The sequence below is a fragment of the Triticum aestivum genome, chromosome 4B (assembly GCF_018294505.1).
Source record: "Triticum aestivum cultivar Chinese Spring chromosome 4B, IWGSC CS RefSeq v2.1, whole genome shotgun sequence".
Taxonomy (NCBI): Eukaryota; Viridiplantae; Streptophyta; class Magnoliopsida; order Poales; family Poaceae; genus Triticum; species Triticum aestivum.
Window position 1 is genome coordinate 521,592,698 of NC_057804.1, and position 27,219 is coordinate 521,619,916.

The 27,219-nt window shown below is 44.6% G+C and overlaps 3 protein-coding genes across 5 annotated transcripts; all 3 read right to left on the bottom strand.

Moving 5' to 3' along the window:
• Positions 1–3,015: 3,015 nt before the first annotated feature.
• Positions 3,016–6,309, bottom strand: LOC123095099 (serine/threonine-protein phosphatase 7 long form homolog). The gene is made up of 8 exons (XM_044516925.1): positions 6,178–6,309; positions 5,508–5,589; positions 4,825–5,421; positions 4,468–4,746; positions 4,187–4,392; positions 3,803–4,100; positions 3,623–3,721; positions 3,016–3,541 (listed from the first exon to the last, which is right to left on the bottom strand). The coding sequence occupies exons 3-8, from the start codon at positions 5,407–5,409 to the stop codon at positions 3,239–3,241; spliced, it is 1,770 nt and encodes a 589-aa protein (XP_044372860.1). The 5' UTR covers positions 5,410–5,421; positions 5,508–5,589; positions 6,178–6,309; the 3' UTR covers positions 3,016–3,238.
• A 1,165-nt stretch (positions 6,310–7,474) lies between these two features.
• On the bottom strand, positions 7,475–14,800 carry LOC123093063 (membrane-associated progesterone-binding protein 4). Of its 2 annotated transcripts, XM_044514949.1 has the most exons (9): positions 14,412–14,800; positions 13,907–13,983; positions 13,604–13,675; positions 13,153–13,190; positions 11,748–11,844; positions 10,180–10,223; positions 9,474–9,520; positions 8,947–9,121; positions 7,475–8,030 (listed from the first exon to the last, which is right to left on the bottom strand). In XM_044514949.1, the coding sequence occupies exons 2-9, from the start codon at positions 13,947–13,949 to the stop codon at positions 7,860–7,862; spliced, it is 687 nt and encodes a 228-aa protein (XP_044370884.1). In that variant the 5' UTR covers positions 13,950–13,983; positions 14,412–14,800; the 3' UTR covers positions 7,475–7,859. The 2 variants fall into 2 exon arrangements, with proteins under 2 accessions (XP_044370884.1, XP_044370883.1); XM_044514948.1 differs by lacking the exon at positions 11,748–11,844 and having other exon boundaries at positions 14,412–14,787.
• Positions 14,801–15,654: 854 nt separating this feature from the next.
• Positions 15,655–23,687, bottom strand: LOC123093064 (DNA repair protein UVH3). 2 transcript variants are annotated; one of them, XM_044514950.1, is made up of 14 exons: positions 23,192–23,687; positions 22,253–22,449; positions 22,037–22,172; positions 21,815–21,892; positions 21,642–21,695; positions 21,224–21,408; positions 19,435–21,085; positions 19,103–19,297; positions 18,884–18,969; positions 18,048–18,321; positions 17,788–17,924; positions 17,618–17,702; positions 16,628–17,131; positions 15,655–16,383 (listed from the first exon to the last, which is right to left on the bottom strand). In XM_044514950.1, exons 1-14 carry the CDS (start codon positions 23,528–23,530, stop codon positions 15,838–15,840), a joined length of 4,467 nt encoding a protein of 1,488 aa, XP_044370885.1. In that variant the 5' UTR covers positions 23,531–23,687; the 3' UTR covers positions 15,655–15,837. The 2 variants fall into 2 exon arrangements, with proteins under 2 accessions (XP_044370885.1, XP_044370886.1); XM_044514951.1 differs by lacking the exon at positions 23,192–23,687 and having other exon boundaries at positions 22,037–22,164.
• Between the last annotated feature and the right edge of the window lie 3,532 nt (positions 23,688–27,219).

Sequence of the window (27,219 nt, forward strand, 5' to 3'; positions counted from 1 at the left end):
GGGGGGGGGGTCCGGTGGTCGTAGAGGTGGTTCCGGTGCTGCTAGAGGCCCTAGAGGAGGTGCTAGGAGTGGACAACGTGGTAGAGGTGGTGCTAATGGAGGCCCTAGAGGGGGTAGTAGTGGTGCTCGTAGAGGTGGTTCCGGTGGTGGTACAAGAGTACGGAGGACTGATAACGGGTCGGCGTTTGGTTATTTGCATAATCCAAATGGTTGACCAATTTTGAATGGTAAATATTTGTTCATTCTTTTCTTGTTTTCTTGTATTGTGTTTTTTTGCATTAAGTTTGTTCGTGTAATTTTCTAACAATTCTTCTTCTCATAGGCATGGCTTTATCCGGTTCCACGACGAGGCCACGGTGCGCTGACCAAGCGGACATGCCGAACAAGTGGGAGGAGGCAAGGTTGGACAAGACAAAGGAGAAGGATGTGAAAACCCCTTCATGTTGGTGTGCAGATGAGTGCAAGGTGAAGGTCTCCACTGACCGGAAGAAGTCGTGGACGGAAGGAAGAAGATATTTTGTGTGTCCCAACTATGCACATGATCGCGCGCGTCCCACTAACGCCTATGACATCCCACCGGTATGTTAGAAAAGTAGGCTATTCTCCATTATGATTCATTTTATATTACTAACAAAAACTTGTTTTGTGTGTAGTCACCTCCTCCTCTTTGCAAGTACTTCACATGGATAGATCATGAAGTGCCAGAAGATGTCCACAAAGACCAACTTCAAGATTGCCTTAGGAGACAGCGACGGTTTGAAGAATCCTTACAGAGAGCCGAGGACGAGGAACGTCGTGAGAGGGAGAGGAAGGAGCGGAAGAAGCATGAGGAGGAGAGGGCGCGCAAAGAGAAGGCAGCTCGTCAAGAGGAGAGGGCAAGAAAGCTTGCGAGGGCTCGCGATGCACAAGAGGAGGATGAGGCACGCGACAAGAAGGGGAAATGGTTGCGTGTGACCCAATAAAGACTTGAATGTGCTATTTGAGGATTGTATCATGAATTTGTGATGAACTATGTCATGGACCTATTATGCTATTTGATGGGAACTATGTAATGAACCTAAGTTATGCTATTTGATTGGAACTATGTAATGAACCTAAGTTATGCTATTTGATGGACACTATGTAATGAACCTACGTTATGCTATTTGATGGGAACTTTCTTATTAGTTGTCCATGTGGTGAATTGTGCAACAAAATTGTCATATATCAGACGCCAGAAATGCTCTGTTCTGCCCAGATGCTAGAAATGCTCTGTTCTGCCAAGACGCCAGAAACCATGGCGTTTAGGCCCTAACCAGAGAGGAAAATGTGTGGTTGCTCCTCTGCACACCTAGACGCCAGAGATCACGGCGTCTACACCTCTGCCCCAGACGCCAGAGACCACGGCGTTTAGGCCGTAACCAGAGAGGTAATTCTGTGGTTGCTCCTCTGCCCACCTAGATGCCAGGAATCAAGGCGTTTGGACCTCTGCCCAGACGCCAGAAACCACGGCGTTTAGGCCCTATACAGAAATGTAAATCTGCGGTTGCCCCTCTGCCCACCTAGACGCCAAGGTCGGTGGCGTTTTGGTCCTTTTGCAGATTATAAGGCCTTGTGGGCCCACTCCATAACTCATTCTTCAACCTCACAACCCCACAACCCCGAGCTGCTGCCCCCACGCTCTCTCTCCCCAACCAAACCCCCCCTCAAATCTCTCATAAATCAGTCCCATTTGACCGTTGGATCGAAGTCATTTACTACCATTGAGGTAAATCCATTACACCCCCATGATTTGTTTGGTTCAATCCATCACAGTTAGTGGATTATTTCAAACCCTAGCTTTTTTTTTGCAAATCCTTTGCAAAAAAAGGGTACATATGTAGTGTTTTATACGGTGTTGTTAGCTTTAGCCTAATGAATTTAGTTGGTGTAGTATGCATGCTCCTAGTGTTATGCTTATGATTTGGGTTAGGATTAGGATTAGGATTACCCTAGTTGTTATGCTTATGATTAGTGATAGAGTTACATACTTCTTTATAGAGTTGCATTTTAATGTTAGGTCACTCTTGTAGGAATGGCACTTAATAATGATGCAAAGATGGTTTTCATTGAGAAATATATGGATGCGGTGGATGAAAAGAACCGCAAACTCATTAAAGAAAAGATGACTCTGTGGGTGAATAGTTGCGATGCAAGGAATGAAGCTGCGAGGAACTCTGCATGGTTATATTTTTCTGATGACGCAGATAATGTCATCGCTGAAACAGAAAAAAAATTGCCGAGATGGAAAGGGCTGAACTTGATTGTAGAAGTGATCTAGGTAGGCAAATCGCATTTTATGCAACTATGCTAGAATATCGTCAGATGGACTTGAATAGGCCTGGACAAATCATTGACTGGGCAATCAATGAAGCTATGTCCCCGATACCGACCCAGGCTGCTCGTTGGGATTGGGTTCTTGAAATACCGGGTGTCATCTATTGCAACCCTGGACCAAACAATGACATTAAATTGGAACATATCCCGCTAGATTATGAGCCCGACTTATCGCTGCTATATATCGACCCAAGCTCCTCGATGCTACCTACCGACCCAAGTTCCTCGGTGCCAGATGGGGCCAATGCAAGCAAGAAGAAGAAAAAGAATGATTCACAGAAGAAAAATAAGAAAGAGAATTCACACAAGAAGAACTCGAGGGGTTGAACTATGTGATGTTCTATGTCATGGAACTAAGTGATGTTGTATGTCATTTGAACTATGTCCGTAAAAGTTTATACTGTGTATGTCAGTTGAACTATGTCGTGGATCTAAGTTATGTTATATGTCACGAATTTGAGACCGTTTATTTACGAGTTTCCAAAAAGTTTGTTCTAATTTGGGATTTGTCATGGATCTAAGTTTTGGCCATATCCAGAAAGGTGGAATTGCTGTGGCTCATCTAGCCTGTACAGAAACTTCAACATAACAGCAAAACGTAAGGATGACAACATAACAGCAAGGATGACAACAAAACTAAGCATAAGAGCAAAAATGACAGCAAAACTAAGCAATATTTCCAGGATGGCAGCAATAAGGTACCATAGTTCACGCCATCATAGCAACACAACAACATGAAGGTAGCAAAGTGCACTCCATAAGTGCAAATTAAACACAAGTCCAGGTAGCAAAGTTCACACCACTTCTAAAGTTCACGAATCAAACATAACAAAGTTCACGAATCAAACATAACAAAGTTCGCGAGAATCTAGTGTTAACTAATTCACTTCTTCCTTCCTCTTTTGCTGCGCGGCGTGCGTTGTGTGGGCTGTGATGGCTCAGGCACATCATCCATTTGGGACATCCCAAGCACCTCCTCTTCGTCTTGATTGTACTCCTCTTCATCTTGCCGCGCCTCCTCTTGCTCTGGCTCTTCTTGCAGTTGCTGCTCTTGTTGTTCCTGTTGCAAGACAAGACGACGACGCCGTCTATTGTCCCGGCTAGTAGAAGCTCCAGTCGTGAGGACGGCTTTACTTCCATGGCAAGAGAGCATAGCTGCCATCTTGTGGAATCGACTCACGAAACTCTGCAACATAACAAAGATGCAATACTAGACTAAGTCAAAAGTGTGCAAAGATGGAGGTTTTTGAATAGAGGTAACATATACCTTCATTGTTTTCCTAAGAGATTTCTCAGATGATCCACTTCCCTCATCTTCACCAAGTGCTACACCAGCCTCGTTAACACAATGCAATAACTCCAAGCCCTGCAAAATGAAGATCACGAAAATTATCTTTGAAGTACATTTAAATGCACTCGAAGTAGGTTCTAATTGTGTGGAGCATACCACTCGGTCGTGTAGTTGTGCATAGTCAAGTTGTGTCCCTTCGTTGTCTCTCGTTTGTACATTGAAGTCCATATACCCGCTCTCACGATCCAACTCTTCCAATTCCGAACGGTTCCAACCGGGCTTTAGCTTCAACCGGTAACGTCCCGCAAGCCACTTCATATGCTCTTCGTATACTGAATCACTATGTTGTCTTCTTTCCTTCACCACTAGGGCCACTCTTTGATTCCACAAATCTATCCACTCGGAGTGCTTGATGGCCCAAGTCGAAGTTTCCGGGTTATTCTTTCGACTAATTCTGCAAATTATGTACAAGATGAAAGCATTAGCAAGAAATGTATTTCATAATGCTCTACTATATATCCAAAGCTACAACTATCTCACAGATGCAGAAATTGGCTTGTCTCGAAACTCTCATCCCTTGGTGTCCCTTGCCTTCTCCCAAATTGTCTTGCGACACGGTCTGGGTAGTGCCACTCGACATCATAGAAGCATATCAGTGGGCATCTCGCCCGCCAAATATTCCTGTCACGTGTGCACATCTCGTTCAGCCGGAAAGCATAATCGGCATCATATGGCATCCAATCGACCTACAACACAAGATGATACTAGTTAAGTACACGGTTCCATCACAATTGATGTGCTCTTACGTAGGTTATCATTACCTGCTTATGAGTCAACATATCCAGCTCGTTGATGTAGCATTTGTATCGCGCAACCGAGCTGCCTGTGTACACATTCGCCATCTTCCAACAGTAGGCGACGGTCGGAAACCGCCAAGGATCTTCTCCATACCTCCCGTCATGTGCGACCCATCCTTCAGGAGGTGTCTTGTTTTTCTCGGGGCGCCCAACGGGCATCCGCTCCCACATCCAAACCTGAAGGCACCAAACAAAGCCACCCATACCAGATGTGCCCTTCTTCCTACGACATGCCTCGTCGAGCTGCAAATTCAGAAATTGTTGATAAGAGGTCCGCGAAATTGCAAATGCAAACAAATTGACAATTTGGTTACTAATTACCTGACGATATAAGTATGCTAGTGCTCCTGAACCCCAACTGTACTTACGGTCCCAGTCACTTAGTAGGTCCAAGAATATCCACTGGGCTTTATTACCGGTAGAATCTGGAAACACTACCCTCGTTAACAGATACCACAGATATGCTCGGGCGTGCTGCTGCACAACAACCTCATTGGCGTCCGGATGGCATACTACTCCTCTCTCCCCTCGGAGCCAATGATGCAACACTTTCTCACTGTCACGCTCGCCTTCTTCAGGAGGCTCGGGGAAAACACCTGTCAATTGGCCAACACGATCTCGCCAATTAGCACTTACGGTGGTGCCGGTCAAAGCTTCTCCATTGATTGGAAGGCCACTGATCATCGCCATGTCCTCCAAGGTCACGGTCATCTCTCCACATGACAAGTGGAACGAGTGTGTCTCTGGCCTCCAACGGTCAATAAGTGTGGTCATCGCCCCATGGTTGATCGACGGAGCATGTCGCTTGAACTGAAGCACGAACGGGAGAAGGCCCAATCTCTCGAAGTATGGCTCATACCGCTCGTCGCACGGCCAGTCGTGGGTACTATGACCCCTCATGCGCATAGGTGTTAGTTCCTGCAAAATAGCATTGCATTATGGTTAGTGCCTGCCTAGCAAAACTGACAAGTAATAACCAAGAATTCAAATAGATTGAGTCTTACCCCGTTATTCTCAATGTCCCGCGCACGATGCTCTTTGTCGTACCCTTTATGAAGACCGTCCTACCACCGTTCCCCCGCCATCCTACAAATCAAGCATGAACAAATGAAACATACATAACACTATATAACATCCTACATATCATATATTTGGCATAACAACATCAACATAAATGCATATCTCAATGGCAACATAATAAAACCTGTTTATCTATATATGACAAAATCTGAATGCATGGGGCAACATATCTCAATGTCAAGATAACAAGACCAATTATCTATATATGACAAAATTTCAATGGCAACACAACATAACAAAGTCTCAATATAACATCCTAATTATATGACCATATCTCAATGAGAATCAAGCATACAAAATACACAAATATGTTAGAATTAGATTTCAAGCAATCATCTATCTAAATCCATATACATAGCAACTAAAATTAAAATGCCCAACCCTATCACAAATGCCTTCTCTTCCCAATCCTACCATATAAACACATGCCAACTCTTCTAAAGTATACAACATACCTACATGACCAAGCCATGGGCTCCCCTTTCTCAAAAAAGTGCAAAGAATACGAATCCTAGGGTTCTAACAAGTATGAATTAATGCTGCCAAAATACAAGTTTTGAACCCAAAATAATCGGAGGATCTGGTGGAGAATACCTCAAGGAAGATGGGGAGGCTCAAATCCACACTTTTGATGAAGAGAATAAGTGATTTGGGGTTGATTTGGGTGAGGGGAAGAGAGAAGCGGAGCTTCTGTAGCCGCCGCCGCGAGAAGGAAGACGCCTCTGCGTCTGGATGGGTTGGGCTGCACCCGAGCCGGCTCGGGCCGGTTTTCTGCTCTCCAGGGGTAAACGCCAAGGGCCATGGCGTTTACCCCTTTGCCACGTCGGACGGTCAAACTGCTGGCCAGGGAGGTGGGCCAGTGCCAAACGCCAGGGTCCGCGGCGTCTTCAGTGCAAGCAGAACGCCATGGATGTTGGCGTCTCGGTTTGGGTCAGATACGAAAAAAGTTTCAAAAGCGGGTCAAATCGTGCTAAAGTTTGCCAGATGGGTCAAAACAGTGGGGAAAAAAACCTGAGCATATGCGCATATGTTTCCTTCCTTCCACGGGAAAATCATGCAGCAGAGACTAGTGCAGCGCCCGGTGTGTGTGTGTGTAGAGAGAGAGACACAGTACCACCACCAACCATGATGCCATGGGGAATGCAAGCCCTGCCACGCCCCCATATCCATATGGTGTGACGCATCATGCACCGGCCCTCCTTGCCCCTGCTCGAAGAAAGAAAGGCGATGCGTGCAGCCACCGCAGGCGCAGGCGCAGCGCAGTGATGCAGGTGCCACACATCCCCTACCTCTCCCCCGTGAATAATTCGGCCATGTCTGCCTTCGACACCGGGCGAGGGGGAGGAGGGAGGGGTGCTTCGTGCGGTGCGTGGGGCCTGCCGGCGGACCGGGAGTAATGGGGTGACGACAGCCTGTGGTAATGGCATTGGCATTGGCAAGGCCCCACTGTGCAGTGCAGCAGCAGAACTGTATATGTGTCTGTTAAACAAATCTTGTGTTGTGCTTGTGCCCTTCCTTGTTCGACAGACAGAAAAAGATCGACAAGCGAGCATATCCGAAAGCTCACGGTCGTTGTAGCGAGAGATGGTATGGCATGGTATGCTTGTTTTTGTTTGTCGTGGATCCAAGCTCCATAAAAGGAAAATGCTCCTTTGCCCTATCATGCAGGCCAAAGTACAGTATATCGTTGGGAAGTCTCAATACTGTCATACATAGACCACGCAAAAACTAGAGAAACAGGTCAGAGTTTTTTTTCGGCGACTAAAGTCTAAAGGTCAGAGGTACAAACGAGCCCATCGTCAAAGTTGCGCTCTTGCTGCCAAACATGTCGTGGCATATCTTGGACTACATAAAAACACCAATAGTCTTGGTGAGGCGCATGGATCAAAGATGAACAGTACACTTGACTTAACCATATATCCTTGACTGCATTGTGAACACAGCGAGCAGACCGCGTCAAACAATCGATACGCAAGGCCCAAGGCCCCATGGCAGCTGCGAATATCATGAACATCATGGACACCCGGGCCTCCTCTCCCCTGTATACACACCTCGCTCTCGAAATGATTTGACCGCAAGTAACCTCCCCAATCGATGGCATATCTTGGCTTCAGAAGCAACACGATTGCACCGGATACCCACAGAGATCATCATGATGCGTGGCTGGTGCCTTTGGATCTGCTTACTTACTACCGTATTATTACAATGAGTAAAAGCCAGGGGCAAAAAACTGCATGCATGGAGAAAGAGAGGCGTAGATTCTACTACTACTGCTGCTACTTGACTATGCACGATGTGGAGTGGTAATCACAGCCTTCGTACACCACTAGCCCCGGCCGCCCGAGCTCCCCCTCCTGGAAACAGGCGCACCGCTGGCTCACCTGCCCCGTCAGAGCTATGTCGCCCGGCCTCCTCACTAACCTTGGGTACCCTGTCTCGCACCAAACCTGCACGCCAGTAATAACAAAACCTTCAGAAATCGTCAGGTTTAACCAAGGGTTAACCAAATGCGATGTTGTTCCAAACTACGTACTTCCTTCAGACACTGCTGTGGGGGTAACTGACACATTCTAGTTCAACTCTGTACTCCGTGTTATGTGGAAATGCTTCAGCCAGTAATAAATTCGACCGATGACACCATGATATGCTCATATCGAATTTATGGGCCTAGCAAGCCCCCAGGGAAGACAAAGCTACTAAGGTTCTACATCTACATATACTACTAACGAATTTATGGGCCTATCACTAGCAGGCCCCCCAGGAAAGCCACAAGTCATAGGTTCCACATCTACCGAGGAGCACCGGCATACTAGGTTCAGCAAGTGTCCACTGCCAAGCAGCCATCGAAGATATGGTCGCTACAGTGGGACAGTAGCCCCACAGGCACTGGGTTTTGTGAGCAGTGTCAACATGTTGCACAAAGTCGTTTGTTAATTCTCATCAATACAAGTGATTTCTTGTGCTATTTCATTTGCTATATATTGCCACATGACTCATCTTGGAGCCAGCTTGCTGAAACTCGACCATTGTCAGGCCGAGCAATGGTTGTTACACTATGACCTATGAGGTTAGTACAAAACCGTCACTCGTGGCGAATGCCAGGAGCAACTGACCCGAAATGGATTCCTGGAAGGTTACCCGCAAGAGTCATAATAAGCCCTAAATCACTACTGCCCTACCACTACCAGGTGCAATATGTTTGTATGCAGAACTGCCGGCAGCCCGGCACTTAGCAGTTAGCATGCTCCCGCTAATGCAAATTCCATGAATTTAGGTCAGAACCAAATTATTCACGAGCCATTTAAGAAATATTGAGTACACTGAGAGCAGCAGCGATAGAAATGAGTTGAATGGGTTGCTTACTTCTCCACCCTCTGCTTCGCTCCATTTTGAATTACAGCTGGGTATTTTATCTTCCTCCCTCTTCTGCTTCTCAAGAAGCTGAGCACCCCTTTTTGCCTTCATCTCCACACCCTTCAGATATTTTGTAGGATTGCCCTCGCTGTCGTAGTAGCGTCCAACAATTTTACCAGCAAATCTGCAATATATGTTTAGGATATTACCAAGGATACATCATATACCAGGTAAGCTTTTATCAAATGATCCACAACAAAATAACATGTTTCACATTGCACGGGCATATAGGTACTAACATAAGCAAAACAACATGAGTAACAGGTTTTAGAAAAAAAAACGTTCAAACATTGAACATAATAGAGATCAGATGATTCTCTCATACTTTAGAATGGAAGGAAAATAACAACGGATGCAGATGATGCCATCTTAAATGAACTATTCATATCCAGCAAGCAACAATACAAAATAAAAACAAACTTTTTTTTAGAGCAATAAAAATAAACTTTGATCAACCAGCAATGAAAAAAACTCACATGTATCTCTCAACGTAAAATTTCCTCCAGTCAACAATGCTATTTACCTGAATAAAAGTGAAAACCCTATAAGATTAAACAATTCAGCAACAAGGAAGGGAACACCTCTAGAATAAAATAAATATGTTTGTTAGAATGTCTGTTATGTTCAGTACTTCAGTCAGTGTACCAAGTTACCGGCCTTCATCAGTACTACTCAATAAAATATAACACACGCCTAAGATTGTAGCGACCTGCCGATCTTTTCATTATTCACTCAGTAATTCAGCGTTGACATACATATTTTCTACACATTGGCACCTATGAGCTACTTTCATGCAATGACAAGTAAGAAGAAAGATCCAACTATTAATAACATCAACATAAGAAACAGGTTCAGTAACTGACTAAGTAGTATGTTGAAATTTGAAGCAAAAGGCCTTAAACTCCATTGTACGCATTATAATTGAAGTTGTTAATATTCTTAACCATCTAGTACTTCTTAACTATACTAATACTAATCATCTTTATCTTTGATCATCTAGCTCTAAAGATAAATTTTAAGTTGTACAAATATTATGAATAAATAATTGGTAGTGCATGCTTGACTGTAGTTGTTCTCTAACAACATCACTCTGATAATCTTAGCTCAGTAGCTCTACAGAGAAGTTGTAAGCCATACAGACATTATGAATACAATTAAATCATTGGTAAGATATGCTTGTACCTCCATGCTAGATAAACCCTGCAAAGAATCTGTCAGCCCATCACCTGTTGAAGCACAAAAGTGGTTATTCTATGAGTGAAGTGCATCATAGGTCCTCGAACTATTTTAGAGGTGTCACGTAGGTCCTCAAACTATGAAAATCATTATCCAGGTCCTCAAAGTGCAATATAAGTGTCATCCTGGTCCTCAAACTATTTCAAATGTGTCATGTAGGTCCTTGAACTATTTCGGAGGTGTCACATATGTACCCACTTATTACACTTCAAGAATTTTAAAGGACGTAGATGACACTTTTCATAGTTTAAGGACCTACATGACACCTTCAAAATAGTTCGAGGACCTAGAATGCACTTCACTCTTATTCTATTGCCAGTTCATATGAACTTTGTCACTATGATGGTTTTCTTTTATTTTTGATGGATGTACACAACAATTACCGCCAGTGACAGTTCAAACATATTAAAAAGGAACAGTGTGAAAGTGCATCCTATTTGGCAATTCGATACGGGTAGCTGAAATTTAGTTGGCTGACAAGAAAATAAATAAGGAAAAAAGTAAATTCCATGTTATCTACGACTGCAGTGATATCACCGCCACCTCTCTTCACTATACAGAGGCTGAATCAACTAACATAATTTTATGATTTTTTTTCTTGATTCAGTACTCTTATGTGTTGATTTTCAACCAAACCTCCCTATTGATTTTATGATTATTTAGCTACTGATCCAAGCCCTTCTATCCCAGCTTGGATCCAAATGTCATATCTCAAGGATGCAAATACATTAACCTGATATGCGACTTATTTTCCTCATTTTTGTCCCCAGCAGGCCACTCCTGATTTAAAAAGTCAGGTAAATTTAACCACCTTGAGCAGCTTTCTAGGTAGTTGAGATAGAATGGTGTACTAGACAGTTAAGACAAGCACGGGTTCTGAAGAGACGATACATATGTAAGATCCTTGATAAAGCAATGGGGCTAATGCAGAAGTGCAGAATAAATATAATATCTAGTGTACGACTAAAACATGATTTCACTCTCAAGGCTAGAAATTCTCACCTTAATTTTAGAAAAATATAAAGATCTAAACACTTATTTTGGTGAGTCCAGACTATCATGATGCAGCTCGATTTAACATGAAAATTTGTTACAATTGCCGAAGACCAGCTATAATTTAAAACAATAAGCAATAGAGTTACGTTAACAAGTAGAACAAACCTATTTAAAAAAAAGTCAAGCTATGTAACATCTAGCTTCACAGTTCCTTGAGAAATACTGCTAGTTTGATCCTAATATCAAAGTACTTTCACTGATATATTGCTCCATCATCATGACCCATAAGTTATACTAGCAAAAGGGCCCGTGCGTTGCAACGGGAGGAAATAAATTACATGTCCATGTGTTGTAGGTCAAGTTGAAACAAAAGGTGCCACGAGAAAGACTGTAAAGATAAAATACTGAAGATTTAAGTTGGACGAAAATCTTGTTACAGGAAAAAGAGTTGGACGGAAATCTCTGATAAGTAAACGATTACCTTTTCTCATAGCTAGTAAAGAGAATGCAATACGTACTTGTTCCTGCTTGTACTATGGGTTTTACTTCTTCGTTGCATCTCCTTGCAAATGTCCGCATCGTGCAATAGATGCTTTTCACTGTCGAACTTCTCATCTGAAGCGTCAATTCCACATCAAAATTATTGCCCTGATTGTTTCCAAGATTTGATTTATGAATTCAGTCTATAACCGATCAATTATTTTCCAGGCTCATCCGGATCGAGTCCCTCATGTATGGCTGTCTGTAATTATCCTCTACCACGATCGATGTAGTATGGCGAGTGAGCTCCGTCGATCGGCATCGTCTCGTTCAGCTACCCCGCTGCTTTGCTTTGCATGTCATCACTGGCAAACATGTCCAGCTCTTTGCTTGTCATCAACGTCAAGCCGCTGCTTGTCATCAAGATTTTATGTCTAGCTTTTGGCCGCTACACTGGCTGCTTCCATATTCTCTCAAGGCAACGTTTATTATGCTAATCTCGTATTGCCGCTACACTGGCTGCTTCCATATCTCTCAAGGCAACGTTTATTATGCTAATCTTGTATCCCCAGCACCTAGCTAGCCGCCAGCTATATAGGCTAGTCCTGTTTGATGCGTTTTCTCTGTCTGTTTGTTGATTCCCAAGAAAGCTGGTTGATGTTCCAGACAACTTGAGAACGTAAATGAATTGGTGAGAATTAGTTTAAATTGGCGAGGTGGGACTATTCAAACAAAAATATCCACGCATCATCACATCAATATGCTCTCCCGGTTGGCTACTGACTTAGCAAACGACACCTGAGGTTACAGGTTCGATCTCCACCTCAGGCATCATTTTTTGGTGGCTTGCGCGAGAACTGGAAACATGACTTGCGGCCCAGGCCGAGCAAGGTAGCTACGAACCTAGGACACGTTTAGCCTCTACTTAACTGGGCCGGCCCATACTTAGCACACAAAGTATGAAGGCCCACGCCGAGCGATCGATATGTGGAATCAGACGATTGATTGATGACCAAACGTAGGAAACGAACCGTAAGATTAGTACCACCATTAGTACCACCTTGGATATAGAAAGTAAATATAGACGTGTTGAAGAAAAAAACTGAAAGCGTAAATTCACGGGAAGAAGCGTATTGTGACGGTGAACCCACGGAGTCAATCCGTGCTTTATTATTATTAGGGAAAGATAGTATGCTTTCTGTTGCTGTTTCCCCTGTCCCATATGTAGTTGGATGAACTATTGATGTTCAGCTGAACTAACCAAAAACAATTCAAATATGTAGTATACTATGATGCTTGCAGTAAAAATCGATTGTGTAAATTTGATGAAGGTCAAGGAGGCTCCCAAAGATAAAATGCAGCTCAGTACAACCAGCAACAATTCAGGATCACCAATAATATTTACCAAATGCAACAAACCAGCAATAAGATGAATGATCTTACCTGTAAAATTTCCAGAAACAAAAGCTCGTGATGCGTCCCTGTTAAGGAAATGTCGTTTTAATATCAGAATAAAATAATAAAGGAAAATGAGGCAAGCTCACTGAAATTTGCCAAAATTAAAATTTATCATAGACTAGGCTATGTCTCTGTTTGCCCCTGCCCCAGCACCAGAAGTTTAAATTACCATCAACTGCGCTAAGACTGCTCATACTCCTAGTGGAAAATGCTCGACCCCCAAAAGTCAAATAGTGCTTTGAGGTTCATTACGGGATCCAGTGACCTCATTAAAGTAGGACCTCTTCAATTTTAAGGCGAAAATTTCTGAAATTGCACGTACATGATTTACATAGAGGTAACGAAACATGGCATGGAAATACATAAAACTACAAAACTGAAATCTTGTGTTTACGACAATAGAATTTGGAACATAGCAGAAGTATAAAATAGTAACCTGCCCGAAAAGTGATGATAGCCTCCTCCAGGGCCATAATGTGACCTTCCTTTTGTGACGTCAAACACCGAGCTGCATTACAAATAAAAAGAAGCGAGATAAGCTCACATATACTCCAAGAAGTTGGAACTGAGGGAAAACACCATACAAACAGCTGAAACAATACGTAGGTCTATTTGAATTAGCATTCACAAGTGAACAGATTGAACCTCTTTTCTACTAAATAAACTGGAGTGAAGGTCCCAGTTCCTATAATAGTAACATATGGAAGAGAAATATAGGCAGAGAAAGAAGCATGAATACCCCAAAATACCAAGCAATATGGGCAACCCCTCATCCGTTCCATTGTATACCGACAACTCCTCCAGTGTCCACAACCTCTGCACATTGCAGCAGATATGAGAAGAGAAAAAGGGTGTTACAACTTCAGTAAACTTTTTAGACCTCCAAACTACAGAAAGTTATAGCTTGAAAATGGCTACGTTCCTTAAATCCTCTTGTTTATTAAATCCAAAGATAAAGGTAAAGGGCGCCCCAATTCAGAAGTCCACTACACAGTTACACTGAATCCCATCCCTTCCACTATATATAAGCTCATACAAGTTGCAACCGTGATACAGCACGGATGCCTAGCGTCTAGATCAAATCCCTTAGCCGATTGATACGTCTAATCAACAAAAAAGTGGCTCGTCTGCAATTTCGTTTCTGAATTAGTTGCAAGCAGCAAAGCAGCTTCGCAGGATAGATAAACAAGCGAGCTCTGCCTCAGACTCTGGGAAGTGGGAAATTTTGGGGAAAACGAACGCACCGGCTTCCTGAGGCGGTAGAGCTGGAGGAGAACGGCGATAAGGGCCGCAAGCAGCGCGAGGCCCAGGAGGAGGCGGGCGCCGAGCGCCATGCTCGTGGCTCCGACCGAGAGATCCACCAGCACCAGGAGCGCCGCCGCGAAGTGGAGCTGCCCTTGGGACACGACGGCGTCGCTTCGGAAGGCTTTGAGTGCGGATGGGAGACCGTCCGAGTCTTGGGAGGGAGTTGCGGCGGGATGGCGGCGGCGCGACGGCGACGGCGACGGCGGGCCAGGACCGGGGCGGAGTGCTACGGGCAGATTTCTGACGGACCAGTGGACCGCTCGACCTGCCTGTCGTGTGTGAAGAAAGCCACGAAAACGGCGTCCAAATATTTTTGGAAACAGAATGAAGGAACTAAATAATTGTAAGCAGAAACCCCAAAATTCGAAATTGGAACGGAAAATATCGCATGATCCCTCGTGGTTGTAGCGATCTAAACGCTCTTATATTACTTCCGTAGGAAGTATTCCCTCCGTTCCAAATTACTTGACTTTCATTTGTCTAAATACAAATGTATATATACTTGTTTAGTGTTTAAATACATCCGTATCTACACAAATGGAGGTCAACTAATTTGAAACGGAGGGAGTAGTTTGCTGGCACAAGCACCGACCAACACTGCTTTTTTTTTTTGTTGAGGGACCGACCAACACTGCTTTGCACTACCCACACTACACAAAGTTTGCAAGATTTTTTTCCTTCTGAGAATCAAGAGCTTCATTAGCCTCAAGTAAGATTACAATCAGATTGCACCACCCACAGTACACAAGCTGGCACTTGGCCTTGGCCATACACTCTTCATATTCTAGCGTGCTTCCTTGGCACAATAATGTGCTGTTGATTTGGCCTTCCTTGGTACCAAGGAAAGGAGACTCCCAAGGAACTACAACCTTACTAAGCTCTGAATCTCCGCACAGTGATCGTCCCTGTTCTTCCACAGGTTCACACATGTCAGAATCAGTTTCAACTATCAAACTGCAAGCCCTCGGGCGGGTACAGAAGTGGCGCAGCAAGTGCTTCAGCACGAAGCGCCTCAGCCAAATACCATCTCCAACTTGCCCCAGGAGCAGCTCATAGAGTAATTTGACTTCACCAGGACCTCCCTCCCAGCCATGCTTAACCAGTCTGCATAATAATTATACATACATACAGTAGATCATAGATACCTGGCTACGATGGTTGTAACCTGAAGCAACCAAAACCTTCGTCCTAAACAGTAATTTCACCAGCATTTTAGACTATACACGAGAACAGAGCTACAGCAAAGTAGTAGCAAGCGATGAACTACAGGGTTGCCAAGCAAAATGTCGAAACGTGAGCTACACATAAACTCGAACAGAATGTGCTATAATGACAGACAGGCATGATACACTACGAGTAAGCCAGTTATTTTCTCCTACGTTTGGCAATCTTGGGCAGACCACTGCCAGCATTGCGTCGCTTCGATGAAGATGCACCCCGGGCGTCCATACTAGCATCCTCTGCACACTCTCCAGTCGGTGTCGACAAGCCTATACTTTTACCACCGTCAGAAACCCCCGCGATGTCCTCACAGGCGTCACTTGTTCCATCCACTGTTTCCCCGCCAGATCGATCAACCGCTGTATCTTGTTCATCCTCCTCCGCACAGAATCCACCTCCAGTGAAAAGGTATTCTTTTGGTGCAGAATCAGTCTGATCATCATATAGCTCAAAGCCCAAGGGATCTTCGTTCACATCTTCAGCACTGCCTGGATCAACGTGCATCTGGTTGCTGTTCAGTTCACTTGTATCCTGATGGAGCAGATTGGATTGCGTGTCTCGTCCAGCTGTGTCAATGTCAGTGCCAATTTGGCTAGGGTCATCTTCATCGACTTGATGCAAGGGGGCAGTATTGTCATCAGCTTCGTGGTCATCTTCCATGTACGTTACTTGTTTCCTCTTCCGGTTTGACTGCAGTAACAACAGCAGCAACATCCAAATATAGTAAGGTTCATTTCAAGTGCAAACACAAGAAAACCATCCAAAGGTTCACACATGATTCCGTTCACAATGAAGCACATATTTGTGATTGCAGGCAGGGCTAAGAAGGTAATGTATGGATGAACTTTTCAGGTCCACAGGGCAGTAGTACTTGACTAGAACCGTGAGATAAGCACAGACAACAAAAAGGGCACGTAAAAGGAGAGGAACTTACCCTGCGTACTGTCATTCCTTCTGATTTGTATTTGTCGGAGTGCCTTTCATGCGAGTCCTCATCCGCGGACAAATTAGACATTTGAACTTCCAAATCTTCCTCATCTCTAGTAGTCTCTTGTCGAACATTCATCTTTTTTCGACCTCTCCCTCTAGAACGAACTGAGGGGCTTGCGGTCTTCTTCTTACTGGCATTTCTCTGTTCTTTCGCAAGTTCATCCGCATCTGCAAAGGTATTAGGATCACCAATTTTGTCATCTTCTTGACTTCCCATGTTTCTAGGTTCAGCACTGGTGTTCCTTTTCCCTCTTGGTTTAGCACGGCTAGAGTGGCCTGCCGCTTTCTTCTTGGGTGCATCACTAGTACTGGGACTATCCTCATTGAGTTCATCCGTTTCTGAGAAAGTTTTCCCTGTAATACCCTTGATAGCTTTCTGAATCCTTTTGCTACGTATTTTTGCAAATCTCTCATTGAATGAATAAAATGCCTCCATGCGCAGCTGAGTCTGCATTTAAGAAAAAGCATTCCACGTCATCATGCAATGGTTTCAAATAACCAATATTGTTTGTTTGATCACCATAATTTCCCAGTTAAATCATCGTCCTTGCAGCAAAATAAAATCCACGCACCAAGACCACAAGTCCACAACTACTGGTGTATTGAAAGCAGACATCATACCCTAAATGATGTAAGACAAATGGCACTAAAGTCCTGCAGACTTCCATTCTAAACTGACAGATGTTTAATGGTAGTATTGCACAATATGGTCAAACCAGCAGCAGATCCAGAAATATCACACAAAGGGGAGAAATTCTGACATATTAATACTAGAAGTTCAGAATTTTGGATTATATATGTTTCTGAAACGACCAAACCAGAGAGCAAATAGTTATGAAATTAATATTTGGCATAAACCTCCCATAACCAACATCGAAGTATCCTAGAATACAGGAAGCAGCAGTTGATGATATTCTTGAGACCGACAACAAACCTCATGCTTATTATACTCTTTCAAAACAGGAAGCAGCAGTTCGTCAGCTTTCTCCTTGTTCCAGCCAAACCTTTCCCAACATAACCTAAAGAAAGTTGACATTACAGAGGATACATTTGATCGCTTGAATGTATTCATAGGGAAGTTTTGTTCTCTTGAAGACAACTTACTTGCGTAGCAAGCTTAAGTCTGGCCTTCCCCAGGAAAAACGTTCTGTTGAATCATCCACTTGGGGAGAAATGTATGCACTGATGACTGTTTCACTAGGAAAAGTGGAAGGAATATGCCAGTTCTTGCTCACGTTCCTCTGATAAATACAGAAATAATAACAGGTCTATAAGAAATACTCATAATAAACAAATACAGAAGGAATATTCACCAAGCAACTGAATCAGTTCCAACAGCTATCTCGTAACTAGAACATACTTACATGGTTACTCATAAATACTTCCTTGATATGTTGGGTCTCATTAGAAGATTGGTTATTATCAGAACCTTCAACACATTCAGGTTCCAGGCTATTTCCTTTTTCACACGATTCATTTCCACCAGATTTCCTTCTCTTTGAGCTGCCACTGGTTTCCACATCAAATTTCCCCAATATCGCTGGATCCGGTGATTCAATCCATTCTCTGAACTGCTGGAGGCCATCTTCCTCAGGAAATGCATGTACAACTTCAATAGCATTCACAATGCCAATACCACTGCACTTACAGCATATAAAGGCATAAGCGGGACCAAACAAAAAAATGATTAGATAAGAATTGTTGCATCACAGCTTTTTCGACACTTTTGTTGCATCACAGCTAGTGTACCTAAGAGATGGCGAGTGCTATATAAAGAATTGAAGAAGGCGAATCAGTACAATGATTGCTACATGATTTCTTATTCATCATACGCTGCTAAATAAGTTTATTTTGCATACGTTTCAATGCAAAATAGCAACCTCTCAAACAAAGCCTTGTAATCTGTGCATTTCATTAGACAAGATTTCAAAATTGAACTAATATAATAATACAAAACAAAATAACGACAACCCTTTCCTAAAAAACAGAACTTGCACTCGATTTGTGGAACAGCAAATTTGATACGATCTTACTACGAAAGAACAGTGCAACAACTAATTGAGAAAATTTAGTTTTTGTATACTTTGTTACAAATGCAATAGCTCGCAAATTGTAAGCACGCAAATCACCACTAAGTTATATACTTTCATAACGCTTTTCACGATTTAATAGAATGTGAGATATTCTTGCCAGCTATTACCTAATTCCTTCAGTGTAGTCACTCCCCAGAAGCAGAGCCATACGAATTAACTGTTCCCTTGTTAGTCCAAGCTCCGACTCGATGTCCTGAAAAAGAAATACAATAAGAACTGAAAAGCATGATCCAGCTCAGATAAGCAGACTTCCCTTATGGCTGTAGATGGAAAAGCAACGGAACTTGAAGGGAAATAGAGAGTAGAAAGAGGATAGACTATTAGACCTTCATAAGGTATGTTTCCACATACTTCCTATCATCAAATATATTTTTATAGACATTCCTTGCCCCAAACAGGAAGACATCTGAATCATCAGTAACAACTCCATCAACAAGGTTGTTAATTTCCATGTAAGCACACTGAGCTTCAGCTTCCATTGGTGCAATTATATACGGCAAGCCGAACATTTGGAGCAATTCCTGCATCACCCAAAGATGTAGCTTAATACTTTTGTAATACTGAACTAAATCATTTTACTGGACCTCAGTTAAGAGATAATAAAGCTCCGCCCGAAAATCGTTAGCTAACTAAAGGAGTTAGGTAGATTGCAACAAACCTGGCATTCAGCAAACATCTCACTGCTGACAGACTCTGCATGGCTTTCAAGTTTTCGCCTTTCATTTCCGAGATCTAACTGTTCTTGTCTAAGAAAAGATATTTCCTTCTCCAGATTATTTTCTGATATAATATGGCTATCATAATTCTCATTCAATTGTGTACTATTGATCTCAGAAGTGGTAATGTTTGTATCTTCCTGAATAACATTTTCCTTTTGTACGGCATCGCCAGCTACCGATTCATCCAACAAAGGTTCCTTCTGGGCCACCATGGAGATTTCTCCAATATAAGGATCATTTGTGTTGCATCCTGATTTATGAGAATTTGAAGTATTCTGCTTGATAACTTCCTCTTTAGGGCATTCATGAATGCTGGTTGCAGACACGATTGCATCATTGTCCTGAACCTTTGGGCTGCAAGATGGCCTTGCAGTGAGAGTACTTGTGGATACATTATACACTGGAGAAGACCCCTGCAAATAATCTGTGTTTGAACCAGCTCGTCCATCATTACTCTCCAGTTGAGCTTGTTTTTCATTTTCTTTTCTTTCAGCTTCAAGCACTTCAGGATCATGCATAACACCATCCTCGCCAGAACTGTTTTTTATTCCCATTTCTTTAATTGTTTCTTCAACAAAAGAAGCTTCGGAGTGGGAATAAGTTGTAGCAGGAGCTTCAGATGGTTTGGGAACATCATCATGAGATTGCAAAGATTTATATTCAATAGATGTTTCCAAATCTTCAGGGATTCCATTTTCAAATTCCTGCTTCTCCGAATTCTCTAAACTTCTCTTTATTGCTTCCTGTATGAGAGCCTCTTCTTCTATATCCCCTTTTGGTAATTTACACTGATTGTATTCACTAAAAGGTACTTCAGGAACATCACAGACACCTTCCTCCCATTCCACCTCATCGTCAGTACAACAGTTATCAGGAGGTGATGATTGATAATCCTTCTCATTAACCTTCATAGGAAGTGTTTCTTCTTCTATGATACCTTCTTCCCAAATACCCTCGGAGTTGTCAGATTCTAATGTATTTTTAGCCAAACGATCATCATCAGCAAATAGCTTGGATGAAGTTCCAGAAACTAAATGCAAAAACAGCTTGTCATCATTGTCCTTCACTCCAATTTGATCATCCACAAAAGATATCTCTATTGTCTCTTTGCTTCCATGGCAGGAACCCTCAGAAATATCATCAGATCCTCCTACAAGTGACGACGTGTGATGGTTGTCACCGATAGTTTCAGCAAAATCTTCACTGAGATCAACAGAGCTTTGCAGCCCATCATTTTCAAAAAGATGTTCCGGAAAATCTGGAGGTTCTTCATTGCTAGTTGATCCTTTGCCAATGTTGGCCTGTCCCATGCTTTTTGACTGCTCATGCTCTTTGATAAAATCCAAATTCCTTTGAATATCACGAGTCATACGAATTCCCATTCCTCTGACCCTACTTACTCTAACCCTTCCTCTCTCATCACGATATGTCTCAACATCAGGCCCAAAACCCGTCGAAGGCTCACCGCCTTGAGGTTTAATCGATCTAGAACTACTTGAGGGACTGGATTTGAAGATAGCAGAACTAATTTCCCTTTTTGATTTACCGCTATCAACAATCTGCTCCTCTACACCTCTTTGTGCCAATGTCCTGATCCAGAAAAGTATAATCAGATAAGTAATGCAGCACGGAAATACCACAGACAAATATCAGTGAATATTCAAAATTTTAAGAAGGGCAATCCCTAAATGTGGTACCCACATTCACAGACATAAATACATCACTTACTGTTTATCACCAGTGAATGATGATGAGAAAATGAACTCTCTATTAGCTTCCGATGCTATTTTTGTTGTCTGGATGCCCCCAACATCCTTACCTGCAGCACCCTTCCGAACTTCTTCTATCTCTCGACGAAAAGCAACCGTTTTCAGATAGGACTGTATTTGAAGCTCTGAAAATTTTGCAGGCTCCTGAAACAAGAAAATGCATTGTAAGACCATATATGCAAAGCTGACCCTTTCATTTATAGTTACTGAAACTGACACAAGTTCTCAAAAATCCTATTAGTAAAAGCGGAAGGGCTGATTGCTGCCCAAAATAATTAGTTCACTGAAGAAGATCAAAAAATCCTAGAATTACGGTACACTAGATTTGTAATGTAGCAATGGTGCAACACTAATGATATATTTATCCATGTAGATACCTTTTTTATTTTCTGGTACTTCTGCCTGTTTTCAGCCATCACCCTCTCCCTCATCTAAAGCAAACACAAAAGATAAAGTAAGATATATTCCTCATTAGTCTGTGATCATATACATATACAGTTGAAGGTAGTACAAAGGACGAACATACGAAATACTAGTTTGGCCTCATTACCTGAACAAGTAGATCTAGCTGCATTGATGGAGGGAGAGAAGCTAACACAGCAGGATCAATGTCACCCGTTGTCATAGGCTGCAATTGCATCACAAAATTCAATATATTCAAACAGACTAACAAATAAAACAATCAATCATTGTCCCATGAGAATATGAAGGAACTCTTTCATGAAGAAGAAAGCCAATAAATGGAGACTTCATTGACTTAGACATGACTTACAAATATCATCTCTTCATCATCGTCGTTCTCATCTTCATCAATGCCAGTTCCTTCTTGTAATGGAAAACTTGCAGGATTGTTTTCCCCTTTACCAGTCAAACCTGCCTCGTCCTCTGCAGCAAGTGACGCTGCCAGCCTTAACACATGCAATGAAAGTATCAACTTACTGACCTTAACCAGCAAGAAAACATGTGAAAATTACAGAAAGACACACACAGTTCATCCAATTTTTCCTGGTTGATTGGTGCAGCTGTCCCCCTGCTGTTCTCCCCATCGTCATTTCGGTTTTGATCTCCATCTGTTTTCTCAGTTTCTTCTCCTCTACTGCTCTCAACTTGCTTGCCCTTAGCATCATGCTTAGCCCTGTCACTTTTGATTTGAGCTGCCAATTCTTCAAGCCTACTTGCCTTGAGCTGATAACCACAGGTTCAAAACCATCAATATATTGGTATTGTCTTACTTCAGAAACGTACAAGACTGGTACACCTAAAAGATGTCATATCACTTGCTAACAGTTTTTCCTTTTTAGTAAAAGGGGTCATTTCCAATTTGCTAACAGAATGGCCACTGAAAGCAAGCATTATTTTTAAAAAACATGCATTTTAGGAAGAAAATGTGCATTCATGATGGATAGATTATTTGGGAAGAGAAACTAGATACTTCCTCCAAGGTACTTACAATTTATCCTCACCAATAAACTGTTTGGCCCAAAAAAAACCACTATGCCGAGCACACTTTGAAGATAAGTGCTTTACATATATTCTTATAATATGGTTGGTTTTGGAAGTAATATAGGGAAAATATTTGGTGAGATAAATTGACCCCTTTAACTCCCGGCAAATGCTGAAATAATAAATTGTTTCTTTTCTAACGGGGTAAAACCCGGATTCCATTATCAGATAACCGAAGTTAACCATGTCTATAAAAAAGTTGAATGGGACACTCTAGCTTATAAAGGCAATGGAACATCTTCAAGTTCATATGATCAGAGCGTACTGGTTCTCTTGATATTAAGATCGAAACAGTGTCCACTATGCAAGCAATGAGTACATGTACTGCATAATTGGACAGACAGCGTATTTTCAATCTAAGTGTAGCATCCCCATTCCCCATTCACCACAGTCATCATTCAGTGGGAGGGGGGAGGTGACTTACATGAGAGATTAGGAGCTTCTCGGCGGTCTTGCGGACCTTGGCCTGCGCGGCGTCGCGGTTCCGGCGGCGGGCGGCGAGGGTGCGCCGCTTGAGGGCCGGCGTGGCGCCGTCGAAGACGAAGACCGGGCGGGCCCTGAGGAAGAGGAGTTTGCAGATGCGGCGGAGGAAGCCGAGGATGTGGGCGTCGCGGACCATGTCGCCCTTGTCGTCCCGCATCGCCCGCATGAACTGCACCATCCAGATGCTGGCGTCCACCGCCAGCCGCTTCCCGGCCAGGGTCTCCACCGACACGCGCCGCCCCACCGGAGCCAGCAGCCCCCACAGCCCGTGCACGCCCATCCCCCCGTCCCCCCGCGGCGGCGGACGAAGCAGGCGACGGCTCGGTCGCGGCGGTCAGCTGGGCGCCCAGGAGGCCGAAGGGGAAGCTCGGACGAGAATCGGGAGGCGGAAGTCAGGCCCTCGCCATGAGCGAGCCGGGAACTGGGAGGAAGGCCGTCGAGGTGTAAGGAGAGAGAGGTCAAAGGCGGTTTGCGTTATTGCGCTTTGGGCCGGCAGTGTGCAGGCTTTTGTCGGCCCACTTTGGCTTAAGAGGTATCCTTTCCAAAGACCACTCCCTCGTAATCAGTGAGTTTTGGTGTAATTTCTCTCACACACGGGAAGCATGGGTGATCTTGTTTGTGTATTTTTCTTTCACAGTTTCATTTTTTAAAATATTTTATTTCTTGAACTGTGCGTTCAAATCATGAATTATTTTCATCATTGCATTTCTCGCATCTAATATCTTCAAAACAAGATTCCATGCGGATATATAGGTTTACTCATGCAAATATGTGCTTCCAATTAGTAGTAGTTTGTTCCTACAAACTGTACTAACTAGTGCTTCTCAGTAGACTAATTTTTGCTTTCGCAAGGAATGTGCTTGACGCGAAAGCACAACCGTGCTTCACTATTTCAGGAAATCACAAGTGGGCTTACACGTGAAAAGCATAGTTGTGCTTCACACGAAAACCAAAAGAAAAAACGAAGACCAAACTAAATAGAACCCAAAAAACCCTAAAAAAATACCAAAAAATTGAAAATAAAATAAACATAAATAAAAAGGAGACAAGAAAAGGGAAACCAAAAACCAAACAAGAGAAACTGAGAAAAAAAATAGAACCAAAAAAAATGAGGAATAGAAAACTAAAACCGAAAAAACCACGGAAGAACAACCGCGTTTCACTTGTTGGGAAGCACATATATGCTTTATTTTTGGGAAGCGCAATTGTCCTTTTCACATGACATGTTGCTTTTGCGCGGACCTATAATTGTGCTTGGCGTGAAAAACACGCTCCTCCGAGACGTAAACATTTTTTTTTGAAGAAACCGAAAAAGCAAAAGAAAATTGTCCTCCCGCGGCTGCGCCCAACGTGTGACATGTGATGGCGGCTGGGTGCACCAGTTGATGCGCTGCAGCTCATCAAAAAGACCTGCTGCCCCCCTTCTCCGCCCGTGTCGCCCCCGCGCGGCGGCCGGGAGGAAACCCCTACCCCGTCGCCGCCGGGTTCCCTAGCCTTCCTCCCTCTCCTCCCTTGCCGTCGCCCTAGGCTCGGCCGGGCAAAGCCCGCCCGCAGCCGGCGGTGGCGGGGCGACCTCGATCTCTCGTAGGACGGGGCCGGCGCGGGGCGGCTCCCTCCGGCTTGGGCGTGGTGGGGGCGACGGGCGCCGCGGCGCGGTGACGCGCTCCCGCCGTGGTGGGCGCCGCGGTGCATCAGGCGGCACAGGGACGGGTGGTGCGTGCGAAGGTGGCGGCGGCGCGGCTGGTCTTCGGCCAGATCTCACGGGCGTCATGTTTGACGGTGCGGGCCGTGGGCGGTGTGGCTCCTCTCGCTCGGCTGCGGTGCTTGCGAGGCGGGGTGGTGCTGCCGGCCACCGCGGGGCTGGTCGGGATCCGCCCGTGCCTTTGGTGGGCGCTCGATGCCGGCGACTTGGTGGCGGCGGTGGTGGAGCGTGCCAGTCGGATCTGACGCTTTGTTTCCGGTGGGCGGCGCGGGTTGGGGCATCGGCCCCGCGTGGCTGCTGCTCCGGCTGTGGGCTGCGGCGGCGTTTCACGGTGCCGCGGTGGCATCACTGCAGTTTGGCGGGGCGGCTGCGGCGGCGGCTGGTTTTTCAGCGTCGGCTCATTTGTAGGCAGTCCATTTCGACTTGCGATCCCTCTCCCTCATTGTCCGGCGTTGCCTTCGTCGAAGGGCAGGTCCTCCCCCAACTGCGATCCATCACCCGTCTCGCGCCCGGCAGAAGGACAGCGCTCGTCTCGCGCCCGGCAGCAGGACCGACCCCGTCTCGCGCCCGACAGCAGGACCGACTCCGTCTCGCGCCCGGTGCCGTTGGACGGGTCGATGGAGGTTAGTTTTGGCCGGCCTTTTGGGTCTCGCTGCTGGGGGCCACGGCCACCCATGTGTGCGAAAGGTGGGTCCTTTCCGCTCGTTTCTTCGGTTGGGGTAGCGGCGGGCCTCAGGTGAGGTGGTATCCAGGTCTTGGAGGCCGAGGCAGCGGCCCTGGTGGTGGCTCCGCGGTGCTCTTGGGCAGAGCCCGTGGATCGGTGCTGCCCGGTGGCCATGGCCATGTGGGTGGCGTGGTCGTCGTGGGTGTGGCATTCAGTGGCGATGAATGTTGGCCGGGGTGAAAACCTGCTCTATCCTCGGACGGGCCGGCGGCGGCGTAGCTCGTTCCTTTCTTGAAGGCATCGTCGCGGCTCTCATCGGCCATTGTGTTGCTCCAGGGGAAACACTGACCGTCAGGTCGGGCGGTGGCGGCGCGTTCGTGTCGTAACCTTCTTGAAGGCGCCGCCTTGGAGCGCACGGTTCGTCATATGCGGCTTCATCTCTTTGCGGTGGCGTGTTCACGGTGAAGGACCCTGATTGCTCTGTAGTGCTAGGGGTGATGTTGCCGCGCTTAGCGCCTATGTATCCCGCCTTGGGTGTGTGCGTGTGTTGTGGTGGGATGCGTTTGTACTTGGGCTCTGGTTGATCATTGCTTTATATATAAAGTGGGGCGAAAGCCTTTTTCGGTAAAAAAAAGCCCTGCTGCAGGAGCCTTCTGGGGGGTGCCCCCTGGTTAATTAGGTGCTCCTGAGAAAATTCTTTGTTCCAAGTCTTCCTAAATAGGCGATGGCAGTGCTCTTGCGTCGCGGTGGTTCGTGGGTTCTATCGCTAATTGTTAGGGATGCAATGTGGCCTAGATAAGTTTGGTATGATCTCCTATTTGTCAACGATGATGCCATCGTGCGAAGTTGAGTTGTAATTGGGTTTTGGTAGTCGATTAATTTGGCATGCTCGAGGGATCATCGTGCCTCACTGAGTCACTGTGTCTTCATGAAGTTAGGTTTACAGTGGAGGAGCCTCGATTGACAATGACACGAGATGAGTGGTCGGTTCTGGGTTTGCTCAACGTAGGCTCATTACTTCTCTCCTGCAATGCTTGTCGTCAGAGTCGGAGTTGTATGGTTGCTGGCGTGAGTGTTGGACTGTTTGACATAGGCCGACAAGGTCCTGACGTCTTTTGACAAGGGGTATGTTGGTGGTTGTCACCAATGTAGTCGAAATTGTTGGCTCGCGGAGGAGTGTTAGCAATGACCTCGGAAGACAACCTCAACGGTGCTTTTCTGCTCCATGGTATGTGCCTTCATGTTAATAGCCAGGTCAGTCGGTGTTGCCTTGAGTTGTCGTGGATAGTTGGGACGGTTTTCACACTTTTTCCTTAAATTAATTGAACAATTCTACTTCTTGTTAATTCATGGGACGGCGCAATATTTTGGCTTTGCTTCCCGGACGGTGTTGCACTAGCTTTATGTTATCGTGATCTGTTGTGAAAATTTTCCGTTCGGTTATTCAGAAATTAAGGAAACTCTATTTCCCAATTATATGATGATGAGATGATGCAAATCTCTTGCCTCACTTTTTTAGAGAAAAAAAAGAAGCATGGAGGAAGTCCGTACAACCCTCATGACACCCAAACCTAATCCAACTTGGGCTGACTCCACCCGCGCC